The sequence below is a fragment of the Poromitra crassiceps genome, assembly GCF_964638095.1.
Source record: "Poromitra crassiceps genome assembly, chromosome: 21".
Classification (NCBI taxonomy): domain Eukaryota; kingdom Metazoa; phylum Chordata; class Actinopteri; order Beryciformes; family Melamphaidae; genus Poromitra; species Poromitra crassiceps.
Window position 1 is genome coordinate 24,601,914 of NC_139638.1, and position 15,084 is coordinate 24,616,997.

Genomic DNA, 15,084 nt, shown 5'->3' on the forward strand with positions numbered 1-15,084 from the left:
AGAGAGAGAGGAGCCTGAGCGGGGCGAGCGAGAGAGAGAGGAGCCTGAGCGGGGCGAGCGAGAGAGAGAGGAGCCTGAGCGGGGCGAGCGAGGAGAGAGAGAGAGAGAGGAGCCTGAGCGGGGCGAGCGGGGAGAGAGAGAGAGAGAGAGAGAGAGAGTGGAGCCTGAGCGGGGCGAGCGGGGAGAGAGAGAGAGAGAGGAGCCTGAGCGGGGCGAGCGAGAGGGGAGAGAGAGAGAGAGGAGCCTGAGCGGGGCGAGCGAGAGGGGAGAGAGAGAGGGGAGCTGGAGGCTGCCTGCCGCAAAAACAGGGACCCCTTCCAAGAGGGAAAATACAGTGAGGTTTACACACACAGCACGTTAGGCAAGCCCAGACTTGCCTCTTGTACACACACACACACACACACACACACACACACACACACACACACACACACACACACACACACACACACACACACACACACACACACACACACACACACACACACACACACACACACACACACACACACACACCATACTGTAGCCTGTGTGCGAGCAAGGTCCAGCGACTTCTCACAACCTAAAGACTCTCCTCCACACACACAGACACAACATAATACTCTCTCTGGGTGCGTAACGACACGCGTGTTCGTATTGAAGCGTTACGCACGAGGATTTTTAGGGTCGCTATGCATTGCAAGCCGAACACGCCAAAAGTCTTCTACAAGGATGTTATGGGTAAACTTGAGACGAAAAAGACGAAAAGGTGTTAGGAAAAACATGAGCGTAAATTGAAATGCATTTTTAAAGTAGACTGTGAAAATAATCAACTAAATTAGAACTAAATTAGTAGAATAAATTAAAAATAAATAAATAAATAATAATACATTTTGATTTTAAAAACAAGGAAATTTCACTGGCAATTTACGGCCATACGGTGTTGTATCGAACCGAACTGAAGCGAACTGTGAATTTGGTGAAGCGTTACGCGGGGGGGTTACACACAGCATTACAGCCTGTGTGATCCTGTGTTTGGTGAAGCGTTACGCGGGGGGGTTACACACAGCATTACAGCCTGTGTGATCCTGTGTTTGGTGAAGCGTTACGCGGGGGGGTTACACACAGCATTACAGCCTGTGTGATCCTGTGTTTGGTGAAGCGTTACGCGGGGGGGTTACACACAGCATTACAGCCTGTGTGATCCTGTGTTTGGTGAAGCGTTACGCGGGGGGGATACACACAGCATTACAGCCTGTGTGATCCTGTGTTACGCGGGGGGGTTACACACAGCATTACAGCCTGTGTGATCCTGTGTTTGGTGAAGCGTTACGCGGGGGGGTTACACACAGCATTACAGCCTGTGTGATCCTGTGCCCAGTGAGCCAATGAGTTCATTTTGAGCCATGTGCCGTCAGACAGTGATCACATCATATCCATGGACTTATGAGTTCTCTCTCATGTTAGCTGGTGTAAAACGCTGAAATGAGCACAACACAATGCAATTCCAAAGTACTCAAAAGTCTAAAAGGGTCCAGCGCCTGACATAAGCACTTCCCACACTCTTTGGATTTATTTGATGCCGTGCCTCACTGAGCGCTAAAGGTGAATATATGATGTGATGTTTGATTATTTGGCAACAGAAAATTAAAAGTAAATTGGACCAAGTGTTTCTATTCAATTTTGTTTCCCAATATGTTTCTGCTGTGTTCGACTTGTGATAAAAGTTTGGGGCCAGTAGCCAACGTTGCATCAGCAGATCACCACGTCAAACGATCAACTTACATCAGCAGATCACCACGTCAAACGATCAACTTACATCATCTTAGAGCTCAGTGAGGCACCATGGAACAAAAGAGCCACATCACTATATAGGGCTGCAACCGACGATTCTTATTTTCATTGTCAATTCATCTGTCGATTATTTTCTTGATTAATTGATTAGATGTTTGGTCTATGAAACGCCAGAAAATGGTGAAAAAATGTCAGTTTTTCCCAAAGTCCAAGATGATGTCCACAAATGTCTTGTGGACACAACCTAAAGATATAGGAACATACCTTTAGGAACCATATCTATAGGAGCCAGAAAATATTCACATTTAAGAAGCTGGAATGGAATCAGAGAGTGTATACTTTTTCCCTAAAAAAATTACGCAAACTGATTAATTGATTATCAAAATAGTTAGCCATTAGTTGACAACTAATTGATTAATCGTTGCAGCGCTAACAGTTCCGAACACGCCGTACGCCAAAGCTACGCCGAAGCGACGCAGCGCGGAGGCAGTTTCATTTCAGTTAACAGGCGAGACCGATCACACCAGCCGCACGCCACGCCACGCTGCGCGCGTGCTGCAGCGACACTTTCAGCTTCTGTTCCATTCCTCAAGCGTGCAGCGCGCCGCACGGGGAGCAGCCAGGCATGGAGTCAATGCAAGTTGTGAGCGGGGGCAAGGCAGCGCCGGGTAAACGGAGCGAAGCGCTGAGGAAAAGAGGGTGCTTCTGCTGTGAATGGCAAGGCTCCTGCTCGACGCTTCTGTGAAGCGCTGCTTCAGCGCTGCTTCTGAGATGCCTATGGTGTGAACCAGGACTAAGTCTACACATCACTCGGCGCTAATAGACCCTTTTCACGGGGGCCATTTTGTGTCGAAAAGGCAGAATAAACACAGGTGCCTGTGGGTGCCTTAAGCAGCTCCTTCAGTGCCAGACTGATACACCCACGGTGTAAGAAGAAGCGCTACCGCACGTCCTTACGGCTGTCAGACTTTTTAACATCCAATAATAGTTCAGCACAATATAGCACTGTTGTTGTTGTTGTCGTTTTTATTGGTAACTATTGTTATTGTGTGCTGCTGGCTATAGTTTTGCACTTTATAGTTTTGCACTTTACACTCTAATGCCTTTGCTGCTGTTGCTATTGTTAGTTGTTGTTGGTAAGTATTGTTGCTGTTCTTATCTTTTAGTGTGTGTATTGGATTTATCTTTGTGTTTATTTTTAGAGCTGTTTTTATGTCTTCCCTGTGAGAGCTGCTGTAACGAGGAAATTTCCCCACTGTGGGATGAATAAAGGCAATCAATCAAATCAATCAAGCAGAACACTAATGAGGGTTTCCAAATTCCAATCATGGAAGTTTGAAACCCTCATTAGTGTTTTGTTTGCACCTGTGTGTTTACCCTGCCTTTTTCGACACAAAATGGCCCCTGTGAAAAGGGTCTATTGTCAGGTGCCGGAACACTTTTGTAAGTACTTAGTTTAGCACAACTATGACTTTACACTTTGAAGTTACATTGTGTTTTTACACCATTGCAAGTATGTTACATATTAGGGAGATTTATCAGTATACATTTTGTACTTCGCACCAATAACCAAAATAAAATGTGCATTTTCCCCCTTATTCTCCTCAGGAGTACACATTCGCACAGGCACTGATGTATTTTGAACTCGTCGAAATGGGAGATTCTGATAACTGATCAGCACACACGACGTATCTTGCCTGTCTAAATGTATTGAATATGTATATCAAAAGGGGTGACAGTTGTAAGTCAACTGTAAAACTGTTGTCAGTTAGATAATTGAAAAGACTCTCTGTCTTTGATTTTCCTAAACCCGAAAGCAACCATTTCTCCTTGCATGCTCTTATAGCATGTAGGAAAAATGATGTATTAACTGCTGACTGTGGAAGAGGATGGTAGAAGGCGCACGTGCAGACGGAATTCAATGTTTCTTTTCATGAGCATTTTTTTTTGACGATGGCTTAGAATTGAGGAGTTGAGAGAAAAAAATCTATGATTCTCTTGTTCCCAAGGCAAAAATAAAAAATAAATCATCGTGCCCATTTCACTCCAAATGCTGCCCAATTTCCATTACAGTGTAGACAAAGCCCCTAGGAAACTTATTCGCTGTCATATTAAAAAATGTCGACTTTTAATCTGCTGCGAAAATACTATTCCTCTTTTTCCCTCAAACTGCTGACATGTAAGACAGCACTGCTACTGTGCCAGACTCACATGCATGTTAAGACAGCACTACTACTGTGTCCAACGCACATGCATGTAGGGCAGCACTACTACTGTGCCAAACTCACATGCATGTAGGGCAGCACTACTACTGTGTCCAATGCACATGCATGTAGGGCAGCACTACTACTGTGCCAAACTCACATGCATGTAGGGCAGCACTACTACTGTGCCAAACTCACATGCATGGCAGACAGCACTACTACTGTGCCAAACTCACATGCATGGCAGACAGCACTACTACTGTGCCCAACTCACATGTAGGGCAGCACTACTACTGTGCCAAACTCACATGCATGTAAGACAGCACTACTACTGTGCCAAACTCACATGTAAGACAGCACTACTACTGTGCCAAACTCACATGCATGGCAGACAGCACTACTACTGTGCCCAACTCACATGTAGGGCAGCACTACTACTGTGCCAAACTCACATGCATGTAAGACAGCACTACTACTGTGCCAAACTCACATGTAAGACAGCACTACTACTGTGCCAAACTCACATGCATGTAAGACAGCACTACTACTGTGCCAAACTCACATGTAAGACAGCACTACTACTGTGCCAAACTCACATGCATGTAAGACAGCACTACTACTGTGCCAAACTCACATGTAAGACAGCACTACTACTGTGCCAAACTCACATGTAAGACAGCACTACTACTGTGCCAAACTCACATGCATGTAGGACAGCACTACTACTGTGCCAAACTCACATGCATGTTAAGACAGCACTACTACTGTGCCAAACTCACATGTAAGACAGCACTACTACTGTGCCAAACTCACATGTAAGACAGCACTACTACTGTGCCAAACTCACATGTAAGACAGCACTACTACTGTGCCAAACTCACATGTAAGACAGCACTATTACTGTGCCAAACTCACATGCATGTAAGACAGCACTACTACTGTGCCAAACTCACATGTAAAACAGCACTACTACTGTGCCAAACTCACATGTAAGACAGCACTACTACTGTGCCAAACTCACATGCATGTAAGACAGCACTACTACTGTGCCAAACTCACATGTAAGACAGCACTACTACTGTGCCAAACTCAAATGCATGTAAGACAGCACTACTACTGTGCCAAACTCACATGTAAGACAGCACTACTACTGTGCCAAACTCACATGTAAGACAGCACTACTACTGTGCCAAACTCACATGTAAGACAGCACTACTACTGTGCCAAACTCACATGTAAGACAGCACTACTACTGTGCCAAACTCACATGTAAGACAGCACTATTACTGTGCCCAACTCACATGCATGTAAGACAGCACTACTACTGTGCCAAACTCACATGTAAAACAGCACTACTACTGTGCCAAACTCACATGTAAGACAGCACTACTACTGTGCCAAACTCACATGCATGTAAGACAGCACTACTACTGTGCCAAACTCACATGTAAGACAGCACTACTACTGTGCCAAACTCAAATGCATGTAAGACAGCACTACTACTGTGCCAAACTCACATGTAAGACAGCACTACTACTGTGCCAAACTCACATGTAAGACATCACTACTACTGTGCCAAACTCACTACTACTGTGCCAGACTCACATGCATGGCAGAAAGTATTGTGTTAAATTGTGTACAGGGTTGGAAACAGCTACGTGCATTCCCCCCCCCCCCCCCCCCCCCAGTCTGTAGTCTTAGTAAATTCGCACCTCGGCGCCTATTTAATGTCACCATCATAAATATCAGTCACTGTCACATTGTCAACTTTTCTGTCAGTTACTCTGTCAGTTACTCTTCTGTCAGTTACTCTGTCAGTGTCAATCAGCTAAATAGATGGAGGAAATTGTGTGGTCTGAAAAGCGAGGGAATGAGGACTGGGGTCACAGGCCTGTAGTGCGTCGACAGATTTGAGATTTGGAAAATGGATTAGCTTCTTCAACACCTCCCTGCACATCATCGGGCTGCTGGAGATTCAGGTTTAGGAGTATTACTTGCGGTTGGAATACTTATAGTCTTTGCGACTGTTTTGGAGTGCCAATATTCTCAAATGGCGGCCATTCCAAAATGTAAATGTGAATAGTTCCAGAATGATGGTGATGTTCCCACAGCCCTAAGTCCCCTCAGCCCTATGTTCCCACAACCCTATGTTTCCCTAGTTTAATAATAAAATAAAGAATGTCACCTGTCTTTCAAGCATTTTTTCCCGCCCATTCGCGGGACTCAACGATGAACTGATTAGATGTTGGCAGTCAAAGGTCGAGGTCACTGTGACATCACGATGCTCTGACCCACTCTCGTTAACGCGATATCTCATCAACGCCTTGACGGAATTGCTTCAAATTTGGTACCAACGTCCACTGGGACTCAACAATGAACTGATTAGTTTTTGGCGGTCAAAGTTCAAGGTCAATATGACATAAGATATCCCCAATCTTTTTTGGGGGGGAGGAACATAGGTCTATGGGGACATAGGGCCTACTTTGGGGGGAAATCCTTGGGGGAACATAGGGCCTAATTTTGATGGGAGGAAACTTTCTTAGAAATGGGGGAACATAGGGCTATGGGAACATAGGGCTGTGGGAACATAGGGCTGTGGGAACATAGGGCTGTGGGAACATAGGGCTGTGGGAACATAGGGCTGTGGGAACATAGGCTGTGGGAACATAGGGCTGTGGGAACATAGGCTGTGGGAACATAGGCTGTGGGAACATAGGGCTGTGGGAACATAGGGCTGTGGGAACATAGGGCTATGGGAACATAGAGCTGTGGGAACATAGGGCTGTGGGAACATAGGGCTATGGGAACATAGGGCTGTGGGAACATAGGGCTGTGGGAACATAGGGCTGTGGGAACATAGGGCTGTGGGAACATAGGGCTATGGGAACATAGGGATGACCCCGATGAGGGAGGTAGTAGTAGTTCCCCTGGTCGATGCAATGTTTATCCAGTCATGTACTTTATCAGTTCATGTGGGGGGGGAGGCCTGAAGGCGTCTTTGTCTTCCTTGACATTGTGATTTTACAGTCGGACGTAGGTTAATAAATCCAAACGATTAAATGACATGTTGTGTGCACGTAGTGCGTTTGTGCAAGAGAGACTGAGAGAAAAAAGATGGAGAGTGACTTCACACTACTGGTGCTAACGTTCTGATTGGCTAATTAGCCAATTATATACTGCCAATTATATACATGTAGTAAGTAAAATATAAGAGCGCAGCAGAGTGATTTACACACAGACTAGTGACAATTGTAAATATCACAAGCTAAAATATATATATATATATAATATAGCAGATTTCAAAATGGTAGAACATGCACACACATTCACAAACCCATACACACACACACTCTTTCTCTCAGACAGACAGACAGACAGACAGACAGACAGACAGACAGACAGACACACACACACACACACACACACACACACACACACACACACACACACACACACAGATTCCAGACTATGCTTAATGCTGCCAGAGCCAGAGAGTGATCAGAGGTGCACAGATGGGACAACTATTTTTAAAGCCCAAATACCTCATCCATAATGCCTGTCCCTGTATACTATACTAATATTGATCACTAACAGGTAGGGGTGTCACGATACACTCAGTTCACGATACGATATGATACGATACACGATATTGGGTTCACGATAACGATACGATATTTTAACAATATTTTTTTGCGATCGATTTGTAAGTTGAGGGGGCATCCTCCACGCTAATTTGAGTGATTTCACCATTTTCACCATTTTCATCCTCCCTGTCTGTAACGTCCCTCGTCTGTTCAAACAAAGCAATGAAAAGGAGAGCGAGCGTGCAATCAGATGCAGGTCAGTGCCACCATGTTCAGCTTCTTTTTCTCGCGATATGAGATTTCATCTCAACGATACATATTGTCACGTTTTGATATCGCGATATATCGTGGGACGATATATTGCGACATCCCTACTAACAGGGCAAGAGTGTAGGGGGCGGGGTCATTTCTGGAATTATGCCGATTTCAGCATTTACAGTACTCAAATTCCCCCAAACTAAAAAAAAAAGGAGGAAAACATGGAAATTGGCCACGAGCCCTCGTGTGGGACTTGTGGTACCATACAGCATCATCCCTTGGAGAAGCGAGCGATCCCGTGTTGTTCTCAGCATGTTGTCCCAGGGCTCATGTCAAGGGCTTGTGAATCCAGTGAGTCATGTGCGTGTTTCTGGAGTTGAGTCACTGTGACCAAAGTATTTGCATGTTGGAGCACTGACTCAGAAAGCCGAGGAAAGGGAAACCTCAGAGGCATTGTTGGAAGCTCGCGGATGTGGGACAGATACTTGGTGGATGAGAGTTGGGTTTTGGTTGGCTATCGTGTCAAAATGTCTTTTCAATAATAAAAAAAAAAGGTAACACAACATATCGACAACACGCTGAGCACCTCTAACCAGCGTCGTGTGTCACCTGCAGCTGGGATCGAACTCACGACCTTCGGCATGGGAGGCGGGACGCTCTAACGAGGAGACCGAAGCTCATAGCCTCTAGCATGCATCGCTAAAGCGTCTCTTAAGGACACTCCGCCGATTTTCAATGCCGACTTATTTTGCACATAATCTCACACATGATCCGAAAAGTGTAAACACACAGTTATTGAGATTTGATGCGAGTTCAGGTGTGGACCAGTGATGTCATTCATGCACAAATGACATCACTGGTCCACACCTCAAACTCAAATCACCTCTCAACAATAACTGTCAAACTAAATGAATGTCTGCAAAACTGTTGTGTGAGATTATGTGCGAAATAAGTCAGTATTGAAAATCGGAGTTTCCCTTTAAGGCATCGGGGAGTGAAGGTAACTCACTGCACAACACTACGTCTCGCTACGTTGCACACCTACTGCTTGGACACAACTGTCCACTGTACGAACCAACTAGCAGCTTACAGCGACGGTACACAACGTCGTCATGCGACCAAATCAGTTGGGACAAAAAGATTCCAAAACCATATCGTACCTTCAGCCTCCCGGGGGGACCAGTGTCCCGAGGGGGCGCAGGGTCGCGGGGAGGAGGAGTTGGAGGCGTACTGCAGCAGAACTCTGCCCTCAGTGCATTTGTCACACACTGATCCCACTTCTCTAGGAAACCAAGAGACAGGCACAGCAACCAACTTAGATACAGTCCAAATACACATCGTCGTCATGCACATTCATATCAGGAGAAATCCTGTCAAAACTGTCAATATAGTGTTAAATTTAGTGATGCAAATTTTAATCAACCGATGAGTCACGTTCACGATCAATGATCAATTAATCATTATGTTAAAAAAACAAACAGCTTTCACGTAGAAAATACAACCCTAACTATGGGTTTTCACACCATCTTTAGGCCTACTCAAGTTAATCAACCAAGCAAACTTGTACTGTATTTCAACGTTATATTACAATGCGGCCGAGCTGCGTGTGAGAGCTGCAGGGCGGGCGATAGTGAGCCCGCGCAGCTGGCGATGCCTAGGCATCGAGCGCACTATGCCTAGTGTAATAAAGCTACTGTACGTAATACCTTTATCTCCTTTAAACCATTGATACCTGATGCAGCATTTGTGTGTGTATCCCTTTAAGACCGCGAACCGCGTCTTAAAAGGGATACGCACACAAAATTTGAGGGATATACACGCAAATGCTGCATCAGGTATCAATGGGTTAATAGCATACATACACCATTTGTCTCACTGCCACGCTTTCGAGCTCATTTCACCTGTCATAAAAGTGTCCAGATATGGGCGGGAACCATTCCAGGGCGATGGCGCTGTGGTGCTGCTCGACCACTTGGGGCGCCATGGGCACCGGAGGCGGTTTGGTGGCAGGTTGCCAGGTCTGGTAGATGAGGTCCAGGTAGCAGTGCATCCTGGCCACCTGGTTCGTTGTAAACGAGTCCGTACAGGCGTCATCTGCAACAGGGAGAGGAAGTTGAGTCAGTGCGGGCGGATATGGCGCGGTTTGGCGACTGATATGTGTCACGTTTCTGTCACCGTCAAGCGCTCGCTGATTGGTTACTTGTGGCTGTCAATCAAATAGAGGGCGACGCTTGAGTCTAGCGGTATGCCGCTGGAGTCTATATAGCGGCTGCGACGTCAGTTTGCCCTCCCCCTTGTCTGACTCCAGACCAAAGCTAAGATGGCGGAGGCCCGCATCAATCATACAATGTGTTGGGCGTCCGGGTAGCCTACCAACGCGAGGGTCGCAGGTTCGCGCCCCCGTGTTGGTTGGTCGGTCGGGCGTCCATACAGGCACGACTGGCTGTGTGCGTTTTTTTTTTTTTTACAAATGTAATTAAAAATATTTTGCAGTGCACTGTTCCTTGCTCCTTCCTTTCTTGTTTAAGAATGTTTCGGGAAATGAAAATGTAACCTATTTAAATAGAATTATCAACAATTACAATCAAGGAAGTTACATGCTTGTAGGCTAGAGAAGAAGAAGAAGCGCGCATGCACGCACATGTTGTGTTGAACCAACCAACAACCAATACGAATTGTTTAATCTGGCAATAAAGAAATGTGAACTTGACATGCTATTTTAATAGTCTACTCAAAAATGCACCTCCCACTATACAGCAAAGAGAGGAGTCAATGTTTCTTGATATATGCCATTCAGATCAGAATAATTAGTCTAGTCATTAAGTTTGCTGATAATATTTCTATCATGTTAAGTCTGTGTCATGTTAACTGGTGTATTCAGAGCAAATAGGGAGATATAGAGCATTATCATCATGCTATATATCTCCCTCTTTGCTCTGAATGAGTGAGAAAAGGAGAAAATACTGAATAATTACATCACAACAGTATCCTAATGTTAATTTAAAATGAGATATTCCTCTAAATATGGCAAAAAAAAAAAAATTTAAACGTCAAATTTCCCTCCCTCCCAGCACCCCCTGCTTAAAATGACTTCCAGCGGCCCTGGCTGTGTCTGCGGGTGGGAAGCCGGAATGAGGGTATGTGTCCTGGTCGCCGCAGTAGCGCCTCCTCTGGGCGGCCGGGGCGCCTGTTCGGGGGCCGAAGGGAAGTGGTGGGAATAGCGTGATCCTCCCATATGTGCTACGCCCTGCCGTGTCGGTGACGCTCCCCGCTGTCTGGTGAAAAGAATAAAGACAACTGCACATGTATCCGTGTTGTTCGTCAAACGAATCGAGCGAGGGATCGTTCATAAGACCTCGTGCGTAACGAGAGCAGGCTGTCCGGACAGACAGGCAGAGATGTCTGGACGGAGCTATCCCGAGTCAGCTAACCAGGTGAGACAGCCTCATCTCATGTTTCATGGAGGGAGTGCTTCTGCTCGAAGCTCCTGGACAGACGCAGCACGATGTGAACGTGAACCAGCCATCCTGGGTGCAGGAGGGCGTGACAGCACGCACAAAAGATAAGTGACAGAAGGAAGACGAGTATTGATTCATTCCAAAAGGCTTTCATTATCAGATCACATGCATGGAGGAGAAACCTCTGTCCTTATACCAACCGCAACCGTGTTGGCTGGTATTACTTTCACTTTGTGAGTCTGTGTGTGCGTGTGTGTGTGTGCGTGTGTGTGTGTGTGTGCGTGTGTGTGCGTGTGTGTGCGTCATCATCATAGCAAAATGTTGTCCTAGAGACACCTATTGTAGCGGGAACTACAATAGGTATACAGTATATTGCCAGGTGTGTCTGTCTGTCTGTCTGTCTGTCTGCCTGCCTGTCTGTCTGCCTGTCTGTCTGTCTGTCTGTCTGTCTGTCTGCCTGCCTGTCTGTCTGTCTGTCTGTCTGTCTGCCTGCCTGCCTGTCTGTCTGTCTGTCTGTCTGTCTGTCTGTCTGTCTGTCTGCCTGCCTGTCTGTCTGTCTGTCTGTCTGCCTGCCTGTCTGTCTGTCTGTCTGTCTGTCTGCCTGTCTGCCTGTCTGCCTGCCTGTCTGTCTGTCTGTCTGTCTGTCTCTCTGTCTGTCTGTCTGTCTGTCTGCCTGTCTGCCTGTCTGCCTACCTGTCTGCCTGTCTGCCAAGTTCGAAAATGGGTGTGATCCGAGTAAGGGGGTCGCTACCCGCATTTTCAGTCAGAACGCTATGAAAATCATGTTGAGAGCGCTTCCATTGTGCACAAAACATGGGCAAGGATGGTAGCCAGCTGGTTTTGTCTGTTTGATGTTGTTCACTGTCAACACGAAAGCCAAATTATTGCCAATTCTGGCAGCAGCCGAGGTTGAAAATCCCTCGGGAGGAGAGAAGGTAGGTGGAGTGAAAAAGATGATCAGGCCGCTTTTCCTCTAATGTTCGACTTTTTTCAGCTTTAAAAACGCCCACAGCGCTCCTCCAAAAACAACAGACGCCACCAGCGTTTAAACACCAGGTGCATTCATTAAAAGAGGAGCACGTCTAGCGCGTCCTTACGTAGAGAATGAATTGCAGAAAGACGCTGGCAGCTCCAAAAACGCTGTTGGACTGAATGTCCCCTAACCCTTCCATCCCCGGGTCATGGAGGAGTGGACTAGTTTCATTATGACAAGACCGCTTAACCGCTCCAAAGCGACATGAGATGCTGAGTCCCCCCGCTGTGTTTTTCCCATGAAATGCCCCTGCTAGATTCCACACTTGTCTCAGTATGCACACATCTGTAGCACACGGGGTCAAGGTACGGCGCGCTAGCAAATTCCTCCATGGTCATCTCTGTGTGCAAGTATACATGTGAGAGGTGTGTGTGCGTGTGTGTGTGTGTGTGTGCATGTGCGTGTGCGCGTGTAGCGCTTCTCCCAGGTGAGGTAGCAAAGCACGTGTGTGTGTGGAGGCTCACCTGCGTAGCTCATGTAGTTGTTAAACGGCGTGTGTGTGAAGTGCCGGCAGCCGCAGGTCTCGTTGCCGGGCTCCGGGTCGTGGCACCCTTTGTATTTGGGCGTGGGGTTGGTATCGGCACACAGGTCTCCGGTCTCCAGCGAGGGCTCCGTCTCCAGACACGCGTCGTTGCACGACTCGATCTCCGAGATGCCCCGGAACACGTGGTAGAGCCCCAGACTGTGGCCGATCTCGTGGACCATTGTGTCGGTGTGGCCGAAGGTGCCGTAGAAAGAAGGGTTCAGCACAATTCCACCTGAGGGGGGGGGGAAGACGCACACACAAGTGCGTGATGTATCTTGCAACACTCTCGAGTGGGTAGTCTCTCAAGCCAGTCTCTCTCTTACACAATCTTCCAATGCTCAGTCTGTACTTCGGGGACACCTCGCCATTCCGAAGTGTCGGCATTCCGATCATTGACTTCTATGCTTTCGGAGAGGCGGCCCTTTTGATCTCCAAAAAATGTTTCGCCGAGAGGTTAGGTTCTGGGGGAGGTTGGGCTTAGGCGTGGGGGGTGGGAGAGGTTAGGTTTAGGGTTAGGGTCTGGGGGAGGGTTCTTTCGCAATGGCGAGAGACAGATCTCAATTTTGTCGGAATGCCGGTATTTCGGAGTGCCGACATTTCGGAATGCCGAGGTGTCCCCGTGTACTTCAGCCCGTTCGAATTTGAACGGAGGAAGTTGTCATCTTCCAAAATAAAATAAAAAAAACGCTTCAGACCGCAAGGAAGTTCGATGGTATTTGACCAATCGCGAATCTCGGGAACATAACCGAGGCAGTGATTGAGGGAAATGTGCGGATATCCCGCCTTATTTTGACCAACTTTGGGAGCATTTGTAAATTGCGGAAGCCAGCGCATCTGTCTTGAGAGAGACTACACACAACACAATACAACACACAGCTCCTGTTCCTAGTGTAGTGTAAGTGTGCTTTCTCACTGGCGCCCCGGTACCGTTCCCGAGCACACTTGTCCATAAATTGACCCCAGGTCCGGTCCGATTGATGAGTGTGAATGTTGTGTTTTCCGTTCCGTGACCGGGCGCAGAACGGGGAACCGTGACAGGATCCACTTGAAAAGGTGGCCTGGGGAACGCTTTGGCGTGCCCGGGAACGGAACACGGATTCCGTTCCCGAGCGCGGAAGAAATGTTGTAATGTGAAAGCTGACCAGCGGGGGGAGAGGGGAGGGGTTCCCAGTGAGAAAGCACCCTTTCAGCACACAGCGCCTGTTCCCAGTGCCGTGTAAAATAGGCGTGGAACAGGAGTATGATCCAGACAATGCATTCATTATTCACGGGCCTAACTCATCTTCATTATCACCTTCCTCCATGTTAGAGCAGAGATCAACCGCTCGGGCTTGAACTGTAATGACTCAAAATCAACAATCTGCCCTGCCAAAGATCTTCAGGGGATGTGCGCTATGTGCATCTGGGTGTGCGGCACGAGCGCATGTATGTGCTTGTGTTTGTTGTCTCCTACCTAAATGCGTCAGGGCTTCTTTGTCCCAGGGCCAAGTGGCAACCCCGGCCAGATCTTCATCAGATGAATTGGCAAAGAAGACGTTCAGGTGAGTGGAGCCATCCAAATTTAGGATCTCTTTCAGCTCTTTCACATCCAAGTAGGCTCTGGAGAACAGAAAGGGGAAAGAGAGACATAGAGGCCGTTAACACCTGGCACTGCTAACATGTGTTTCCTGTGATCAGATTGCAATCGGATAGTGCTTGACCACTTGAAAGTACAGGTGTAAACGCCCCCCCCCCCTCCCAAGACACATTGAGGACGGATTGCGATCTGATCGGCCAAACCACCTCCGGAGGTGGTCAGGGGGGCATTGTGACCACATTTGAACACAAGTGTAAATGCAATGCACATACAACAACAGTCACCACTGTTTTTCTGCTGCTCTACGCTATGGAGCTTGCCTGATGCGATCGCAATCAGATCTCAATGTGGACACTGGAGTGGAGACACATTAATACCAGGTGTAAAATGTAATCAGGTTAATGTGGTCATGCACGATCTGATTGCAAGTCATGAAGTCATTTCAGAATGTTAGTTTGTTTGTAGCTCTCATCAAGGCAAGGTATTTCAAATGACAATTGTCTCCATGGCCAATAAAAAAGTTGACCTTCACGAAGGACCCTTCAGTCATACTTCAGAAAAAACTGTTCAATTCAGATACAGCTTAAAAAAATGATTCGAGGCTGCAGGTAGATGTTACACCTGTGATTGCCAGGGTCACCATAAGATGGTACAAGGCACTGAGCGCAGGGG

The 15,084-nt window shown here is 47.1% G+C and overlaps 1 protein-coding gene across 1 annotated transcript in view; it reads right to left on the bottom strand.

Moving 5' to 3' along the window:
• Positions 1-15,084, bottom strand: part of pappaa (pregnancy-associated plasma protein A, pappalysin 1a) — a gene marked incomplete at both ends in the record, with an annotated part of 178,087 nt that overhangs the window by 133,070 nt on the left and 29,933 nt on the right. Inside the window, 4 exon segments of the mRNA XM_083657810.1 lie at positions 8,980-9,101; positions 9,721-9,913; positions 12,775-13,068; positions 14,290-14,435. Coding sequence (XP_083513936.1) covers positions 8,980-9,101; positions 9,721-9,913; positions 12,775-13,068; positions 14,290-14,435 — 755 coding nt within the window.